We start from the raw sequence: 18,307 nt of genomic DNA on the forward strand, positions 1-18,307 counted from the left end.
ACTTAACTCAAATCCCACTATTTACAGTGTAGACACAATATTACATCAGTAGTTCTCAAAGTGTGGTATCCCTGTGTTATAGGCTTGAAAGTGTTAGAAAAAAAGTTATGGCACTAATGGTTTGACATTATCCATTTGTCTTTATATGCGGTTCTTGCGCCATTTTCTTTATTCCCAATGTAGCAGTATTGATTATTGTTGTTTGTCTTTAATGGGCAATACCATGAAAGTTACACTTTTTAATATTGAGTGCAATATTATGTTCATTCCTCTCTATAAAAAATCTCAAAACGGCATTTTGATCCGTTCATGCATTTATGGATAATCCTCTAAAAACATTCACTGTCTGCAACAGCCCCTCCCATACCCACATAACAGAATTGTGCTTATGTCATCATGATGTGAACCGCGCCCTCCCGGAAGACCCTGTACTGCAACATCCGCCCGTACACTACAACAATAACTCATCATCAGCAAAGCACTTAATACTGAGAAGTCTCTCATGTAGCTGATTTGACTCAGACACGTTTAGATGTTTGTTTAAACTTCCAAAGAAGAGCCAGCACATCAGTAGAGGTTTGATTCTCTCTTTGGGAGTGCGACAGGCAAGTTGGCAACTCTTTGTCTGTGATCGCCACTTCACAGATGATTGTTAGATAACTTTGTATCAAAGTGGATTGGCCAATAGACTAAATCTCAGAGCTGGTGCTATTCCTACAATCAAACCAGATGAATTGGTCAGACCCATAGGTAAATCATTCAGTACACCATAGGCATACAATGCTTCAACATCCACACATGTTGTGCCACACATATACATAATATTCTGTTATTTAGTTAACTGTAAAATGGTGTGGATGCATGATAACAATTTAGTTCAGATGTTTATTTGCGCAAACCACAGCACACTGATGAGGCTTGGGGATGCTCTTTGATGGCCTCCGAAACGCTTAATGAAATCATAGTATGGCCCTTTCAAAGGTACTGGGAAATGTATATTCTTGTTTGAATTTTTTTTCAACACGCATTACACATAATATGAGAGGGGGCACTGCCTCCACCAGGCCACAGCTGATCCAGCTTGACAGATTCTCTGTCCCACAAAAATTTTCAAATTTTCAATTTAATCAAATAATAAATAGTTATCCATTATAATGTGCTCATTAGGTCTCATTGATAATTTACATTATCTGTGATGAAAACAATACACAATAATACAGTATTTCATATAGGCAGCATTCCTTTATTTTGTCAGTTCTTTCATGGCAGAAATATGGTGACCGATTAGACTTAATTTAGCTGATAACGGAGGTAAGGCATTTTCTATGGGTAGCCTCACTACGATGTTTTATCCATTTCTATATTCTGTCAATGAGCCTATCCCATGTACTACAGGGCAGAGTAAATCCTTAATAGTTGTCAGGTGATCATTGGGTCACTGGGAGACAACTGTTCAAACATACTCACACCTATGGATTAATCTTTCCTTCCTGTATTATTTTTCAATGTTAACTAATCTTTCAAATTTTATTCACAACTTTAAAGAATGATTTTTCTTCTCAATAACAGGACATAGAGGTAGACCGTCACTTGCAGTTACAAGGGAGCAGATAGAACTTCTCTTTAATCAAGGATTCAAAGTGAAGGCCATGGCAAGGATTTTGGGTTGTTCCTCATCATACCTGCATAAAAAAATGAAATACTTTCGCATTTCAATGCGAAACCGATTCACGGACATAACTGATGCAGATCTTCATGACCATGTAAGAAGACTTCATGAACAGTTTCCAAGATCTGGCTCTGAAGTAAGAATACTTGTGTTTTTTTAATGCATAATTATGTTGTCACTCTGTAATCTTACTTTTTGTAATTTGACATCCTTTAAGATGATGAGAGCTTATCTGCATGCCAGTGGAATCACCGTGCAAAGACAAAGAGTACGAGAAGCACTAAACAGCATTGATCCAACTGCGGCGGCTCAGAGATGGAGTCAGACTGTCACAAGAAGAGCATACTATGTGCCACATCCTAATAGTTTGTGGCACATAGATGGACACATGCGTCTAATTAGGTGAGTGATCATTAAAATCTAACATTTTTCTAGGGGTTCATTTTTGGTTCATGACGGTGTAACACTTGTTTCTTTATTCATTTGTCCCAATAAAACATGTTTGATAACTTTTTGCCACATAGTTGCTTCAGCAATATATTGTTTTCTGTATAAAATACAATTTAAATGGCCTACCATACAAAATCAACTTTTTCATTTTTTTAGTGTATTATAATGTTCATTTGTCATTATAAACAACCCCAAAGCGGTATTTTTCTCTGTCCACACACTTCTGTGTACATTATTCTTTTAAAAATATGCCCTTTCAACAAAAGCCCAACTTACAGAAATGACTGGGTCCTCATGACTTTACATGAAAGAATTGAGAACGGCCTCTTCCACTATCGGATCTGGGGACGATGACAGCATCGTCCCCAGTTAAACATGAATACCAATTTTCTCCACAGAGCTAGCAATGATCATCAAAAATAATAAAATATGATTTTCATGATACAATTTGTCTTCCAATTATGTCTCATCTACAATAAATGACAGCTCAAGCAGGTGTTTGTAACTGCAGACGCCAGCCTTTTTTTTTAAAACTCCCTCACTCCTTCTCCTGGGTCGGCCACAGCTGTTCAGTGTGTTTGTCTTTAAGTTGAAGCTCAAGTCATCTTTATTGTCAAATATGCTTAATACACGTGATACTTAGAACAGATTAAATTGAATTTCTCCCATCCCTCAGTGCAAACAGCAATGCTAATTGCAACAACAGACATATAAATATTACAAACAGTAGTATCTAATATACAACATTTACATTTTGAAATTTAATTTCAGAATTAACAAGGTAAGATTGGAAGAATCTTAAAGTTAAAATATTGTAGTAATTTGTGTGTAATACATAATATTTTTAAGTTGCTTCAGTGCTGAGTAAAGTTTGTAATGGCAGTGTTCGTTTGGATAGTTTCTAGAAATTCAGAAAGAATTGAAAAATGTTTAATACAAAAATGGTATATGTTTTTTTCAAAAATAATAATTAACTTTTTTAATATCAGTATGGGTTTAGATCTCATAGATCAACCTCTTCTGCACTCATTCATTTAACAGACTATATTCTTGCTGCAATTGACAGAAAACACTTCATGTTTAGTTTATTTCTCCCGCACACAGAAACAAGCGTAGCCTCAGAAATCAAGTTTTAGTAGTAAAAAAGTTCACCAAAAATAACTAAAATCTCATAAACAATTAATTATTCCGTGTGTCAAAGTTAATATATGATCATACATGCGGATACAGTTTACTCTGAAAGGCTTAAGAATATCATGTTATAGGCCCTTTAATAACATTTTGTTATAGAATTTTATGTTAAACTCCACTAATTGTCACGTGTAATATTTAGACACAATTGATGAATTGCATAAGTAACACCTTTTTTAATGTCTTACAGGTGGGGGCTTGTGACCCATGCTGGAATTGATGGGAACTCCAGACTGATAACATATATAAACTGTAGCACTGACAATACAGCTTTAACAGTTTTAACTCATTTTGTCAGAGCAACCTGTCTGTATGGGTTACCTTCCCGAGTGAGATCTGATCATGGTGGAGAAAACACTCTTGTAGCTTTTTTAATGAATCTTATACAAGGGAATGGAAGGCATATAACTGGTCGATCAGTACACAATCAGCGTATTGAGCGTCTTTGGAGAGATGTTTTCCAGCAGGTTATTCGGTACTTCTATGAGCTATTCTATTCATTTGAAGATGAGCGTATATTAAACCCTGATAATAGCACTCACAAAACCGCACTCCAAATAGTTTACAAGCCAGAAATACAAAAAAGACTGGCTATATTCAGAAGTGCCTGGAACAACCATAAAATCAGAACAGAAAATAACCGCTCACCAAATCAAATTTGGATTGAGGGTATACTAGCAAACAGGGAGCAGCAGTCAACAGCTATAAACAATGTATTTGGAGAGGACCCTTACACCCAGGAAAACCTTGAAAGCTGTTTGGCAAGACATGGTGTACAACTCACCCAGTTGCAGGCAAGCTCTGAAGAAGCATTACTGCAGCCACAGTCAAGCAATCTTTCACCTCAGCAAGAGCAAGTTGTCCACAATGCAATTGCTGGAACAGTAAATCTAAGAGAAAAATACTTGTTGTGTGTCACAGAGATTCAGAACAGCTTACAAACCTAACTTACAAACCTAACTGATATTCTTCCACACTAGAAATCTTAAATCATTTTTTGTTTTGAGGACATTCTTGACTTAATGTAATCCCATATTAGATGTGCTTTGTCAAGAATTTGGTGTTTGAGTTCTTTGAGGACACGTAAGTTTCTCTGTGTCATCATAATACTATAAAAGTAATATTGTTATGTCGGGATCCGTCTTCCTCTGTATTGAGTGGGCAGAGAGTTCAGTTGCCTTACATGCCTCATCCATTACTCATCTGCTTCAAATGTGACTCTTAGGCTCCAGCATGTAAGCGCTGCTCCGTCCTCTACTTGCTGCCTGATTGTCTGTGCTTCTAGCTAGGTTAGTCACAGGCACCCTCAGCCTGTCTGCTCCAGACTCCTTGGTCAGTCCAGTTCCATAGTTGCATCTACTCAGACCAGACTTCATTCTCTTTTCCTTTGTCTACTACATTGATCCTCAAGGCTTGCGGTGGACCCTGACACTGCTTTTGAAAGAGTCCTCCAACTTATTTTGGTTTCATCGTATTATTTTTAACTGAATTTTGTTAACAGTAAGAAGTGTTTTAAATGTAAATAATATATCATACTAGATGCACAGTTGTCTACAGAATTTATTTTGGTTAATTATATTTTTGCATTCCAGGAATGACAGTTGATGTACATTCGTGTGTCAGATTTTTATTGTATTGTATTGTTATTACTGTGCTGCAAGAGATGTGTTATATATTAGGACGATTATCAGTGAAGCTGGCTGTCATTGCAAGGACTGTCGCTCATGGAAATTTTTTTTTATGGTACTTTTTTTTATGTAGTTAAAAACATTTTTCATTGACTATTATATTATTTAAAAATGTAATTAAATAAATACTTGTTTTAGCATATTCCAGGTAGCAAGAGTGTTTATTTTTTGATGGCAGTATTATTCATGTGTGTGGCTTTTCCACCAACAATCCTTCAAGCATTACTCTTTAAATTATTGACAGCTCAAAAACTATTCCTTAATTAGTGACAAAAGTACCTTCCAGACCAACTTCCATTTAGTTCTTACCCTGTATTGAAAATATTCGAATGTAGACGTATACATTAACTGCAGATATTTTTTCCCTGTTTTAGCGATGAAGCTGTGTTCATCTTTTTGGGGAAAATGTGGTCGTAGTCGGCATAGGCTTGAAGTAACACATTAATTTCTGATACCGAAAATTTTCAAGAATATGGACTTCAAAAAACCTGTTTCTTCAAATCCTGCTCCTTGAAACGGAAGAACCATTCAGACTCTTTCACAAGATGTAAATGTTGTAGAACTGAAGCAACATAAAAAATGTAAAACAAGAAAAAACGGACCCACTCCTTAATTATTATAACTTTTAACACAGACAACACTTATGAAGTGCTGTTACGCGTCTCTTTACATGGCACGTCCCCCTACAGCTCTGACATCACCGTAATAACAACCTTTTAGTTTCCTAACAGAACTCTCTTAAAAAAAGCAATAACTCACTGAAATGTGGTGCATCTCACAATCTATGTGTGAAAAACACTTACTAGTTCATACCTTGTTGCTGTAGTGTCCTCAGCAACTGTCTCACAGCATTCCTTCTCTCTACCAAAGTGTCAAAAAAAGTATTGAGCGTAGCCTTCATACATGTGCTCAAACTCAATTAATAAAAAATATAAAAAGTATAAATAGGTGAAACATTCTAGCAAGGATTTAAAGACCGCAGCGCCTCCATCATTCTAATTTTTTTTGCCCACCCTCCGTAAATGTAAACAATTTACTTGTATTCAAGTATAATGTGTAATGATCAAACAAACACATTTAATAGTGAAGTCTCTTTTAATTTAAACTTGGACAACACTACTTCATAAACAAAAATAATAAAAAAAATATATAGTAACCAAGGAATTTTATCATTTAGTTTTTGGAATTGTCTTTATGATGAACAAGCATTGAAGGTAAAAATCTTGCTTTGTAACAACTTCTTTTTTTAATATTCCGTGTAGTAAATTATTGTTATGATTATTCAAAAACAGAAAGTACAATGTTAGATTGGGGTTAATACGAACGTTGACTTTGTTTAATAAACAAAATAATAGTGACTTTTTAAACAAACCTAGGGTAGAAAAAAAACTAGTCAGCGGTGACAGGAGTCAAAATGACAGGCTAAACTTTCCCAAATCCAATGCATTCTCTGACACACTGGCAAAGCATGTCATGAAGTTCTCCTTCTTCTGTTACTCCTCTTGGCAAGAACAAAACCATTGCACAAGTTGATGAGTATGGCAGACGGCGTTGCCCATCTTCTTGAGTGTAGAAGTCCACACTTGGCTTGGATGTGAAACCCAGTGTAGGAACTTCATCTGCTCCCGTGATGAAAATGAGCAGGTCTTCATAGCTCAAATCAGAAGATTTGTCTGCCAAGTAATACAAAATAGCAATACTAACATAAATAAGGTATAATGACAGACAAAGACATAAGCACGTACTGTGAATGCTTTAACCATACAACGCTAAGCAAAATTAGGGCACTGATTTAAAGTGCATTATTTTTATATGTTCCACATTTCGAAGGACATATTACCACTTATTCCATGATCACTTCCTAGATAAATAAATCTCCTAACAATTTGCACTACTGTAGTGTAATTTTTTTCTGTTTATATATTTTTTTATGCTGACTTTGTGATGTGTCATGCACTGCATTGTGACGTTAAAATGTGTGCTGATTATCACGATAGGTTAAATAAAGCATCAATTCGATTATTAATAATCAATTATTTTAATCAAGCATACGCAGCAAAGCTTGTTTTGAAGAAGCCTGTGCAGTGATGTATAACATTTAGGTTTGTCAAATCACTTTTTAACCCACACCTTGACTAAATGATTGTTTGTGTTTTGTGTTACTTTGCAATTTAAATACATGTTATACTTTGTCATTAAAAATTAAAATAAAAGTATACCTTCAATCATATTAAGGACCTGTTCCCAGCAGTATATAGTCTCCTCCTCTGCCTCCCGCTGGTTACTTCCTCTAGAGCTGTAATTGTATGTAAGAAGACATCTGAAAGCATCTTTTGACAGAGGCTCCTGCATGTTTGTGAAAAGTGGTAGAAAGGCAATCCAGTTTTTGGTCACCACATCCCACAGGTTTCCAAAAGCATTCATCCCCTCAGTGAACTGCTGGATTGGTTTGGAAGTTCTGGAAGCACACAAGAGAAATTAGATTGGAATAGACATTATTTGTCAATAAGGACTTCTACACAAATCTGTAATTACATCAGAAAGCGTGGCAGCATACACCTGCTGTTTAAAGATAAATTTCAAATCAAGAAGGCCCCGGTTGAAATCCCGGCTGGGGAATTAGAAAAACATCAACTGGGATCTTTCTGTGTGGACTTTGCATGTACTCCCCGTGTATGTGTGGGTTTTCACCGGGGACTCCGGCTTCCTCTTACCGTCTAAAGGCATGCTTCATAGGTTAATTGGTGACTCTAAACTGTCCGTAATTTTGAATGCGAGAGTGTATGTGTGTGTGTGATTGAGGCCCTGCGACAGACTGGCGACCTCTCCAGGGTAAACCCCGCCTCTCCCCATCAGTAGCCGGGTTAGGCTCTGTCAACCAAAAAGATCCCGAAAGGGACAATGCGGACAAGAAGATGAAAAAAAGGAATGGAAGAATAATCTGCTGAGGACCATCCTCAACTTGTGACATCAGCACTTTACTGCAAGTATGTGTGACAGGCACACGAGCAAGTGACGGGAAGAAAGATGTCAGGAAAAAGCACAAAAATTATGCTTTTTGCGAATACTTTGGGTTCCAAGCAAATGAAGGAGAGCACCTTTATTCCAATGATGTCATTGTTAAACACCTCTAATTTATTCTAATGTATCTAATTCTAATGTATTTATGCAGCAAAAGTACACCTTAATGTCTAACTTATGTCAAATAAGTGTTTGTTTATACCTCAGAAAAATGCAGTGTTTCACCACATTTCCATAGATTTTTGGAATGTCATCCACACTGGCACTGAAGATCTGTGGGATCCCACAATCAGCAATCCAGTCTCCCAAGGTTTGCTTTATTGAAGTCAGGTCAGCCGATGTTTTACATTCCTGTATCTAATAAAAAAATATTAATATGTCTTTAAATTCATAACTAAATTACTTTATAGATGAATGTCAAAGTTGGACTTATGTGCAGTCTACAAGAAGAACTATTAATATAATTACCTTTTGAAGTTTGGATTGGATTTCCACATCTGGGATAACACTCCAGTCAAACTCTTCAAGCCTTGGTTCCTGGCCACACATGAGCTGGAAGAGGGTTGGATCAAGGCATTTAATTGATGGGCCTCCATGAACAACAGACCAAGCAACTAGATTTCCACCAAGGAAATATTTCTGTTGTTCTAAAGCTGCTTGGTCGTATGTCATCAAAACCTGTCCAGGTTTCCCCTCGAAAATGCCAAATGAACCTTGGACCTCTTTCATCAATAGTCTAGTAAAACAGAAGTGAAAAAAGACTATGTTAAATCACTCGTCAGAAACAATTTAATCCAACATTCGTACATGACCCTTTAAGACATGCATAATAGTGCATAAAACTCCTGACCTGAAAAACTCTCTTTGTGGCCCTCCAAGGTCATCTGCTTCCTCTCCCACAAATTCGATATGTGGAGTGGTAGTCCAGATGAATGTTGGTCGCTTAATGGCTTTGACTGCGCTTTCGAGCAGTTTCCTCCTTCGAATGATTACACTTAAATTCTGGCCGTCTGTCAAATGTTTCTCCCGAAACATTTTCATGATAGTAACAATGTCCATTTCATCCTGATTGATGATAAAAAAAAGATATATATTTATATTTATATAAATATCTCTCTCTCTCTCTCTCTCTCTCTCTCTCTCTCTCTCTCTCTCTCTCTCTCTCTCTCTCTCTCTCTCTCTCTCTCTCTCTCTCTCTCTCTCTCTCTCTCTATATGTAACCAGATGTAATTCTTGGGATACTTTAAAGACAGTTAAAAAAACATACTGAAAAAGGATCATCGGAAGCCAGGTCATGGGGCACAATGTCTCTGTCTTCCTCTTCGTCTGAGTCATCAGCGATGAGGAAGTGGTCCATGCTTGATCTAAAAAGAATGTTTTTATTAGAATGTTATATCAACCTTTTCACGCTGACGTCAGACAAAATGGCGACAGGTCGAAAAATGTGTATAGTTACATCCGGTGTACGGATTTAGAGCGTCAAAGCTGACAGCTGAACGCTGTTTAATACAAATTAACATAAATAATATACTGTAGCTAACCCTATCAATTTCTACAGAAAAAGTTACTATATTTATTTTCTGAATGTCCTGCTGAAATGTACTTTATTTTCCTGTCTTATATTGTACACAAATGTAAATACAGATTGGAATAATCCTCCAATATTTGATGTTTTATTGAAAATATCAACCTTTCATTTGAGTATATATTAATCCAATAGGTTCTATTTTGGCTGATTTTACTTACACACACTTCTTTACACGTATTACTAAGCTAAGACATTAGAGCAAAAACTGTATTTTGGCTTTGATAAGTCTTCAACAGATGACGCAATTAACGTAACTCGAGCTTATTCTGAAGTTGAGAAACGCATCGTTGCACTGCTGAAAGGCAGATGTTATCAACATGAATCAGATGATTCTGTCACGGAAAACAAAACTTTCTTCATACAGGCTCTGCAACAATATGTAATGCTTAGAACATAACATGTTGAGGAACATTAGGGATAGGAAACTGTAGAGGGAATTGTCGGGTTTTGTTTTTAAATGATAAAAAAACAATAATTAATTTTTATATTTTTTATAATGTTTATATTACTGCTGAACTTAAACAGAAGGTTGACAAAGAATATAATAAAATAAAATGACAAACATTTTTTTACATAAAAATATTTCTAGGGTTTTTGTTTTAATCAGTTTTGTTTATTCTGATCAAGGTTTTTGAAAGTTCAGATTCTGAAAGTGATTCTAAAAGTGTTCAGCTGATCAATTACTTACTTGCTTTTTACAGGATGCTTAAGCTTGCCGTAGCTCACAAAACACCTGTTGCATTGTTCTACCAACATTTTTACAGCTCTTATTTAGTTACACTTTTTCATTGAAAACAATTACAAAAGACATGCTAAAGTAGAATAGTTTTTAACCTTGGTTAAGAAAAATACAAAGTGGGATAAAGAAATTCTATTTAAATCAAAAATAAAAATTTGAATAAATACAATCAATATATTTTTTTTACTATGTTGCCCGGCTGTAATTGAAATGTGATATTAATGACAGTGACACTGTTTTCTACTTTTTCTTCCATCATCCATTTAGAGCCGCAAACGTAAATGTAACTTGTAACTGCACAAAACATAATAAAAACGAAAGACCTCAACAGAGAATTTCAGACCGGAAAGAGAAGTTGTGGAGTTTCTTTGTCCATCTTTCCTGCAAGTATTTGTAAAGGATCCTTCTCTTCACTTTCTCACAGAAAAAATGTTTAAGGTTGTTTATACCTAACACAAAGATTGAGTGTGGATGGTAATTTAGGCAACTTTAACTGGTCAGAGGAGATCATTTAAAGCTTTATGGCTCATCCCCAAAGCTATCATTAATGTTATCTTGAACAGATTAAAAGAAAAAAAATACAGATAACTTCATAATTAAACAAGAAGCACTATATGAATTACTTGTAACCTTAGTCAAAATTTAACTGTGTTGTCAGAGAGAAATTATCCTGGAATCGTTTAATGTCATACATAAGATTTTACACACATAAGAATTTGTGGAGGCGGCTGATTTGGTGCGGTTTGACTGAAGGCAGGATTACTGACATTTGCAATATGATATAAGAAAACGATCTAAGAGGGGAAAACGAAAACAACCAGGTGTTGTATTTATGAAATAAATGTTGTCAAAATTTAATTAACAATGTTTTAGGTTGTGCTTCTTCCCCTGATCTGGGATTTCACACCCAGCAGGTTATGCGGCTGTTGAGGGTGTGGCCTGATTGCTCTTTATATATAAGATTACTTAATTCAGTTGGCACATGATTAAATGAAGCTTCATGTTGAGAAGATAAGAAGTCTCTTCTTTTTCGATACCACAAGGTTGCTTTTAATTAATTCTTTAAAATTGCTTTTAACAGTGGTCAGCTATCAGCTTTGCCATTCTAAGCCGTATAAACAACTCTGCACATGACCAGCAGTGTGATGTTACATGAAAAGGGTTTTTAGAACATTCAAAGTCTATTAAATTATGTTCAATAAATCAATTATGCTGCAGTTTGAAATAAAACAATTACAAATATGAACACTATTCAAAACTATAAATATATTTAGGAAATCCATAAAATACCTATTGATATCTTCAACGGTTGGATCAAGATGTCTTCGCCTGTAGTACACCTGCAGAACATGTATCATGACAGGTAAACCAAAAAATGTTGTTACCACCATTTAAGTTGCAATCTGATTACAATATTACTTAAGATTTACCTCTGGTGTTCCTGCATTTTGCCATTCTTCTGGATCCAATGTTTCTGCCTTTAATAAAAATAAATTAATCTAAATATTAGTCTCACAAAATCTGTGTCACAAAAACACAAGGCCTCCCCATTACTCAATCTGTGAAATTTACCTTGGGTTTCTCACAATACCGCCCCGACAGAACACATACATCTTTGTCCTAGTCCCCCCAAAACAATAACACTTTTTTTGCATTTTTCATTCAAAACTGACTTAGAACATGAAAACTTATTTCAACGTTGTACGAAGATCCTGAATTTATAAAACTATTGATTATTGTTTGGCATCAACTTTGAAGTGTCTGAGGAGTTTCAGCCATCAAATGTCTGAAAGGGACTGTCATAGCCTATTTGTTGGTTCATTTTTTATGTAATAGTCTTATCTTTTCTGACAGAAAGGTGTCTTAATAATTTGTAATGTGTGGCTTTCAGCAAAACTATAAATGTTTGCTATTAGACAGTCCCTGTGACTGTTACACTTTTTTTTTAACCTATACACTTACCCCGACCCTAAATTCAGAGAAGAAAGATATTGACCTGATCCTAATACTCCCCTTCTCACTTCCCCTTAGCCCTTCCACTTGATTTGAAGTGGCAGTTGAAGTCAAAGTTGTGTAGGGAATAATTATTTTTGAAGTTTCACACTCCAAACAGAGGGGTCCAAATTCCGCAGTATTCGGATTGGGCCATTATGTGGCCCTCAAATAAAAAAGTTAGGTGGCCCCTGATTTACAATATAAAAAAGACGTGCATAAATTAGCATAAATAAACATAAATCTTTCATTTACTTTGATGTGACACTAGATAGTTGTTATAGACAAGTAACAAAAACATACCAGCGAGTTGCTAGATTCATTTTGTGTAGTGAGCACAGCTTCATAGTGCTGGGGAGCCTCTTCATTCATCGGTGTTGGTTCAGCTGTAGATGTTGCTGTAGCCAAGCTCTATAACAAAACAAACTTATTACTTTGACAATAATCTGTGAGTAACCGTACACTCCACAAAGTTCAAAAAGTTAACTTACAGTTGATGGCAGGGAGATGTCTGAGTGAGGAATGACATAAAGTCTACTCCGTCCAAGCTCTTTTCTAAGATCTGCCACAGTGTTTCCTGTGATTTTATAAAGATGCTTGTTTTTGTCAGCACGAGCAAGATCAAAGCCAATGAGGTGCAAGTTTACTTTGGTGTATTTTTGGCAAATGTAATTTTTGAGCTGTAATGCGGTCCAGCTAAGCTTCGGGAAGTCCTCTGGCCCTCGAGTAAGTTCCTCTGTTTGACTTCCTGTAATAGAAAGATGCCATATAATAACTTTTTGGAACAATGTAATTAGTGCATTACCAAATTAATTAAATTAGATTATTTATCAATTTTAGGTAGTATTTGTGTTACTGTTATAGTTCTCTGTAAGTGCAGTTAGGGTTACTGTAGTTGGACTCTGTTAGTGTGGTCCATCCATCCATCCATTTTCTTGACCGCTTTGTCCCGTTCGGGGTCGCGGGGGTGCCGGAGCCTATCCCGGCTACTGAAGGGCGAAGGCGGGGTACACCCTGGACAGGTCGCCAGTCCGTCGCAGGGCCTCAATCACACACCCATTCACTCTCACATTCACACCTAGGGGTAATTTAGAGTCACCAATTAACCTATGAAGCATGTTTTTGGACGGTGGGAGGAAGCCGGAGTCCCCGGTGAAAACCCACGCATGCACGGGGAGAACCTGCAAACTCCACACAGAAAGGTCCCAGCCGGTATTTGAACCGGGGCCTTCTCGCTGTGAGGCGAGAGCGCTAACCACTGCGCCACCGTGCAGCCCCTTGTTAGTGTGGTGTAGTTACAAACCGATCGATCGATCTATCGATCAATCGAACTATCTATCTATCTATCGAGCTATCTATCTATATAGCAATTTGTTCTTGCTAAACTGTTCTATATAATACAAAAAAGTACTTACCCAAGCCATGTCTTATTAGTTCACAGCACTCTGTTGGAGAGGGAATAGACTGCTGATCTGACTTTGCCAGAAGGAACAACCGAACCTTCCATGTCCTGTTTGAAGCACCATCTCTGTCTGCAAAAGAAACATAATTTATAAGAGTACATTATGAAATACTGTTATCAAAAGTTGTGTTGAGTATAGATTATCAATTAAATCTAGCTAATTTGTATATTTCACATTTGATGAAAAAAACAGCTCCATAGAAATTTGGGGATAGCGTTTGCAGATGAGGGTACACTAGATCCTGAAGCGCAGGTGTATTTTTACTGAGAGCCTTTTTTTTTTGCTTTTTTTAAGTATGATCTTTAATGGACGGCATTTTTAGTGTTATTTTTGTTGTTTATTAATGAAATTCCACCCTCAGTTTGTTTGCAATAACTGAAAAAAAAGTGTTTTTTATATTAAAAGGTTTTATATTGTATAATTATGTATTGTTGTAGTTGTTTAGTTAAAAAAAGATTTAGGAAAGACTTAATGCATAGTGTTGAAAGGGGAAACCTGATAGAGGGAACAAATAATAACTTACGAATTATCTTAAAATTGAAATTCGAAGTACGAGATAGTCTAATAAATTTTGTTTAAATTATTTTTAAAGTGAGACATTGCATTAGTTTAACTTAGCCAAGGAATGAGTCTAATGTCATTTGGTGAAATGATCAACTTTTTTATCTTTATTTTACTAATCCATTATTGTGTCTTTAGTGTAAGTATAAGTGTTCTCATTCTTGTCAGTTTGATTTCTTACTCATGTAACCTCGTTTCTTTCTTTTTTAAAGAGTATACCTTTTGCCAGGCCACAGTTGTAAATAGGAATATTGTTCTTCATCTGTTCTGCCTGGACTAATACATTTTCAGCAAATGTCTACTAAAAAAATTGCCAAATTACTTAATTTAGATTAGAGTAAAAAATGTAAAGTCTTTATTACCCAAAATATATCAAGTGGAACAAGCTATTGTAGTAATAATATATTTTCTGATAACAACTTAAATGTGTCTGTTCGCAACAATCATGTTTATTTTATTTTAGGAGTGACATATATTTCTACTTAACTTAAACTTTTTCAAAAGTGACTGAATTCTGAAATGGAAATTGGCCTTTAACCCAGACCTGAATCAAAAGCAGCTATTTAGTTTAAAATTATTATTAATATATAGATGATAAGATTGTGTTCTTCATAAACTTTATAATTATTTTATTTTTAAGCAAGATATGACTGATTGGAAATGAGTCAGAGATTGCTAAAATTCGTCCAAATATATAAGTCTTGTGAACTTCTGCATATATTCCCAGCTAAATGACACAATTCTAAATTAAATGTTCTGAAATTATGCTGCTTTATGGTAATTTTCAATTGAGCTTTTATTTTAGCAACATGCTGGCTGATCTTAGACAATTTCTTCAGTTTTTAAGGCTAATTTGATTAATAACTAAAATGTTAGCATGATGCTAGCAGGTTTTTTTTTCTTTTCTTTTTTTTGCTATTTGAACAATTTTTCAAGTTTGTTCCGGCTTATTTTGAGGTCCATCTTAAATTTCTGAATTATGCTATTTATATATATATTTAGTTTGGCTAACATTTCTGTGAAAATTAGACATTTTTCTTATTTTATTCATAACTCATATTTCAATAATATTTTAGCAAGTTCTTGACTTTATCACTTACAACTTTTTGCACGTACTTATTTAGCAGTCAAGTCCAGCTTACACTGGATTTACTGAATGTAATGCGATGTTATATCGACTTAGAAATGTTAGCTAGGTCTGACAATGCTAACAAATGTATATGCAAAGATATATCCAATGGATTTTATATTTTCATTTATTTATTTTTATCATTAGATTTTGTAAAATGTGTTGGGGGTGTGGGTGGTGAACAATTCCAATATATAGTGAGCATAATTTAATATTATATGTATTATCAACTTACCGCTCAATTGTCGTCTTCTCCGCCGAAAAGATCTCCTGGTGGATCTCAACAAATTGTCGTCATCCCTGTGCACAGACAACTCTTGTCGTGCCATATTGAGAGCATTCCAAACACGGTTGATAACAATGTTAATACTATTTTCTTGTGTAGCCTCCTCTGATGCTGCACTTCCCGCGCTCGATGAAGTGGCCATTTTTGCTCTGTCGCGCCATTCAGTGTATTAGAACTCGACTGAATGACCCCTCCCCCAAGGCATTTCAAATTAAAAGTAAGTGTTGGTCCCAGACAGCGAAAAGTAAATACTTCTATTTATCTAAAATAAATTTAAAAAAACTCGATAAACCTTTTTATTGTTCAAATTAACAACTTTTTCTCTGACACATCTTTATTATCATGTTATTCCTAAATATATATTTTTTTAAAACACGTAATATGTTCTTAATCATAAGTGATTCAAGTTATAACTTTTACCAATATTGTTTTTCTATTATGGCATGTTTACCACAGGCTACTACATGTCTTCAATAATACATTTTAATGACATTTTTAAAATAATTTAATTTAGAAAATAAATTTGATCTTTTCATGTTGGACCATTGTCTATATATTAATAAGGCTCTTTATATTTACAAATTTTTGAACTAATAAGATTATTATGATGAAAGTGGCAATCATATTCAACCACTGTTGCATATTTATTTTCAAGGCAAAAATCACAAAGGAAATTTTCCTCATTGGGCTTCATCCTCCTGGTACTGCCTGCGTACTCTTGCCACGTGAGGCTGGGCATTGTCGTGCATTAGGAGGAAACCAGGACCTACTGCACCAGGGTAGGGTCTGACAATGGGTTTAAAGATTTCATCTGAATACCTTATGACAGTCAGAGCACCATTTCCTAGGCAGTAGAGGTCTGTCCGTCCCTCCATGGATATGCCTCCCCAGACCATCACTGACCCACCACCAAACCTGTCATGTTGAACGACATAGCAGGCAGCATAACGTTCTCCTTGTCTTCTCCAAACTCTTACACGTCTATCACAGGTGCTCAGGGTGAACCTGCTCTCGTCTGTGACAAGTACAGGGCGCCAGTGGTGGATTTGACAATTATGGAGTTCTATAGCAATTTCAAGTCGAGCTCCACGGTTCTGGGCAGTGAACACAGGACCCACTACAGGACGTGGCGCCCTCAGGCCATCTTCATGAATTCTGTTCCTTATGGTTTGGATAGAGACAATCACACCAGTGGCCCTCTGGAGGTCCTTCTATAGGGCACAGGCAGTGCTCAGCCTGTTCTGCCTTGCACATAGGAGCAGGTATGGGTTCTACTGAGGGGTTGAGGACCTTCTGCAGCCCTGTCCAGCTTTTCCAGAATAACCACCAGTATCCTGAAATCTCATCCATGTTCTGAAGATTGTGCTGGGTTACACACTAAAATTTCTTGATGCAACACCTGTGGATGTGCTAGTTGGAGAACACGTGCAACTTCTCTTTGGTTAAGGAATCGCCTCATACTACCAGTCGTGATAATTATCAAGCCAAAATTAGCACGAATGGAAAACCATCCAAAAATGATCAATAATGAAAGACTTGAAATGACCTCTACATGTAACACCAGTCCTCTTCGGAGGGTTTTCTAATTGTTACCACTGTAGTGCACTTGTTAAGTCCATGAACACCAGTACGGCTGAAATTGATTAACGAGGCCCACAGCTGCTTAACCAACAAGAAATTTATCATACAGGTTAAATACAATTCATTCGAGGCCCTAAGTGTTCCTTTAATTTTTGTGAGCAGTATATATATATATATATATGTATTTTTATTAGTATCTCTTACTGTGGCCATAGACTAAAAAGTAGGATTCCTCAAAATAAATGACAGGTTCTGCAAAAGTATTTCTTGTTGTTAACAAAAATGTAATCCACTGTTTCTCAAACCAACTTTTTGAACGTTACCTGAAAATTTGTCCATAACTGTTAGAGAGAAATAGAAAATATACAGAAATACCATGTTAAAAAAAAGTCTTGTTTGCAAGGATAATACTGAAATCTGATGTGGAAAACCTGTGCTCACTTGGTTATAGGCCACCTAGTGACCATTTTATTTATTACTTCTATTTGCACCTCAATGAAGTCAAACTAATTAATATAAAGGTAACTTTACCTAAAAGATTAAATGTGAAAAGACAAGCTTAGTTTAAATTTTTATCTTGTAAACTGATCATGCCTGCATTTTTTTAAATTAAGAACCACTGTAAATCTCAAAGTCATAGACGTCAAACACATTGTTCTTTTCTTCACATCTCCTGCTTTATTTAATAAACAAAACTTCTCTTACAGTATCACACGACATGGCCTTAAATAATAGAAACATAAATAGAGTACCTTTATTAATCCTACAAGAGGATGTTCTCCAGTATAAAAAATTACATGGCTGACATTTACAATCCTAAGCTGAAATATCATCAAAATATCACAAATAAAACCCTAAACACTAACAGCCACTCTCATGCAGTGGCACTGTGAATCTCCAGTGCATTTCATTTTTCCATGTAGTGCAGCCTCACTTTATGGACCACAAA

General features: G+C 35.8%; 1 protein-coding gene across 2 annotated transcripts; it reads right to left on the minus strand.

Moving 5' to 3' along the window:
* Positions 1–5,057: 5,057 nt before the first annotated feature.
* On the minus strand, positions 5,058–16,020 carry LOC112138307 (G2/M phase-specific E3 ubiquitin-protein ligase). Of its 2 annotated transcripts, XM_024260873.2 has the most exons (13): positions 15,727–16,020; positions 13,754–13,870; positions 12,830–13,086; positions 12,642–12,749; positions 11,777–11,824; positions 11,637–11,686; positions 9,287–9,383; positions 8,870–9,084; positions 8,488–8,755; positions 8,222–8,376; positions 7,403–7,456; positions 7,218–7,294; positions 5,058–6,671 (listed from the first exon to the last, which is right to left on the minus strand). In XM_024260873.2, exons 1-13 carry the CDS (start codon positions 15,917–15,919, stop codon positions 6,421–6,423), a joined length of 1,890 nt encoding a protein of 629 aa, XP_024116641.1. In that variant the 5' UTR covers positions 15,920–16,020; the 3' UTR covers positions 5,058–6,420. The 2 variants fall into 2 exon arrangements, with proteins under 2 accessions (XP_024116641.1, XP_024116640.1); XM_024260872.2 differs by having other exon boundaries at positions 7,218–7,456; positions 15,727–16,012.
* Between the last annotated feature and the right edge of the window lie 2,287 nt (positions 16,021–18,307).

This window comes from Oryzias melastigma, unplaced genomic scaffold (assembly GCF_002922805.2).
Source record: "Oryzias melastigma strain HK-1 unplaced genomic scaffold, ASM292280v2 sc00300, whole genome shotgun sequence".
NCBI classification, from domain to species: Eukaryota; Metazoa; Chordata; class Actinopteri; order Beloniformes; family Adrianichthyidae; genus Oryzias; species Oryzias melastigma.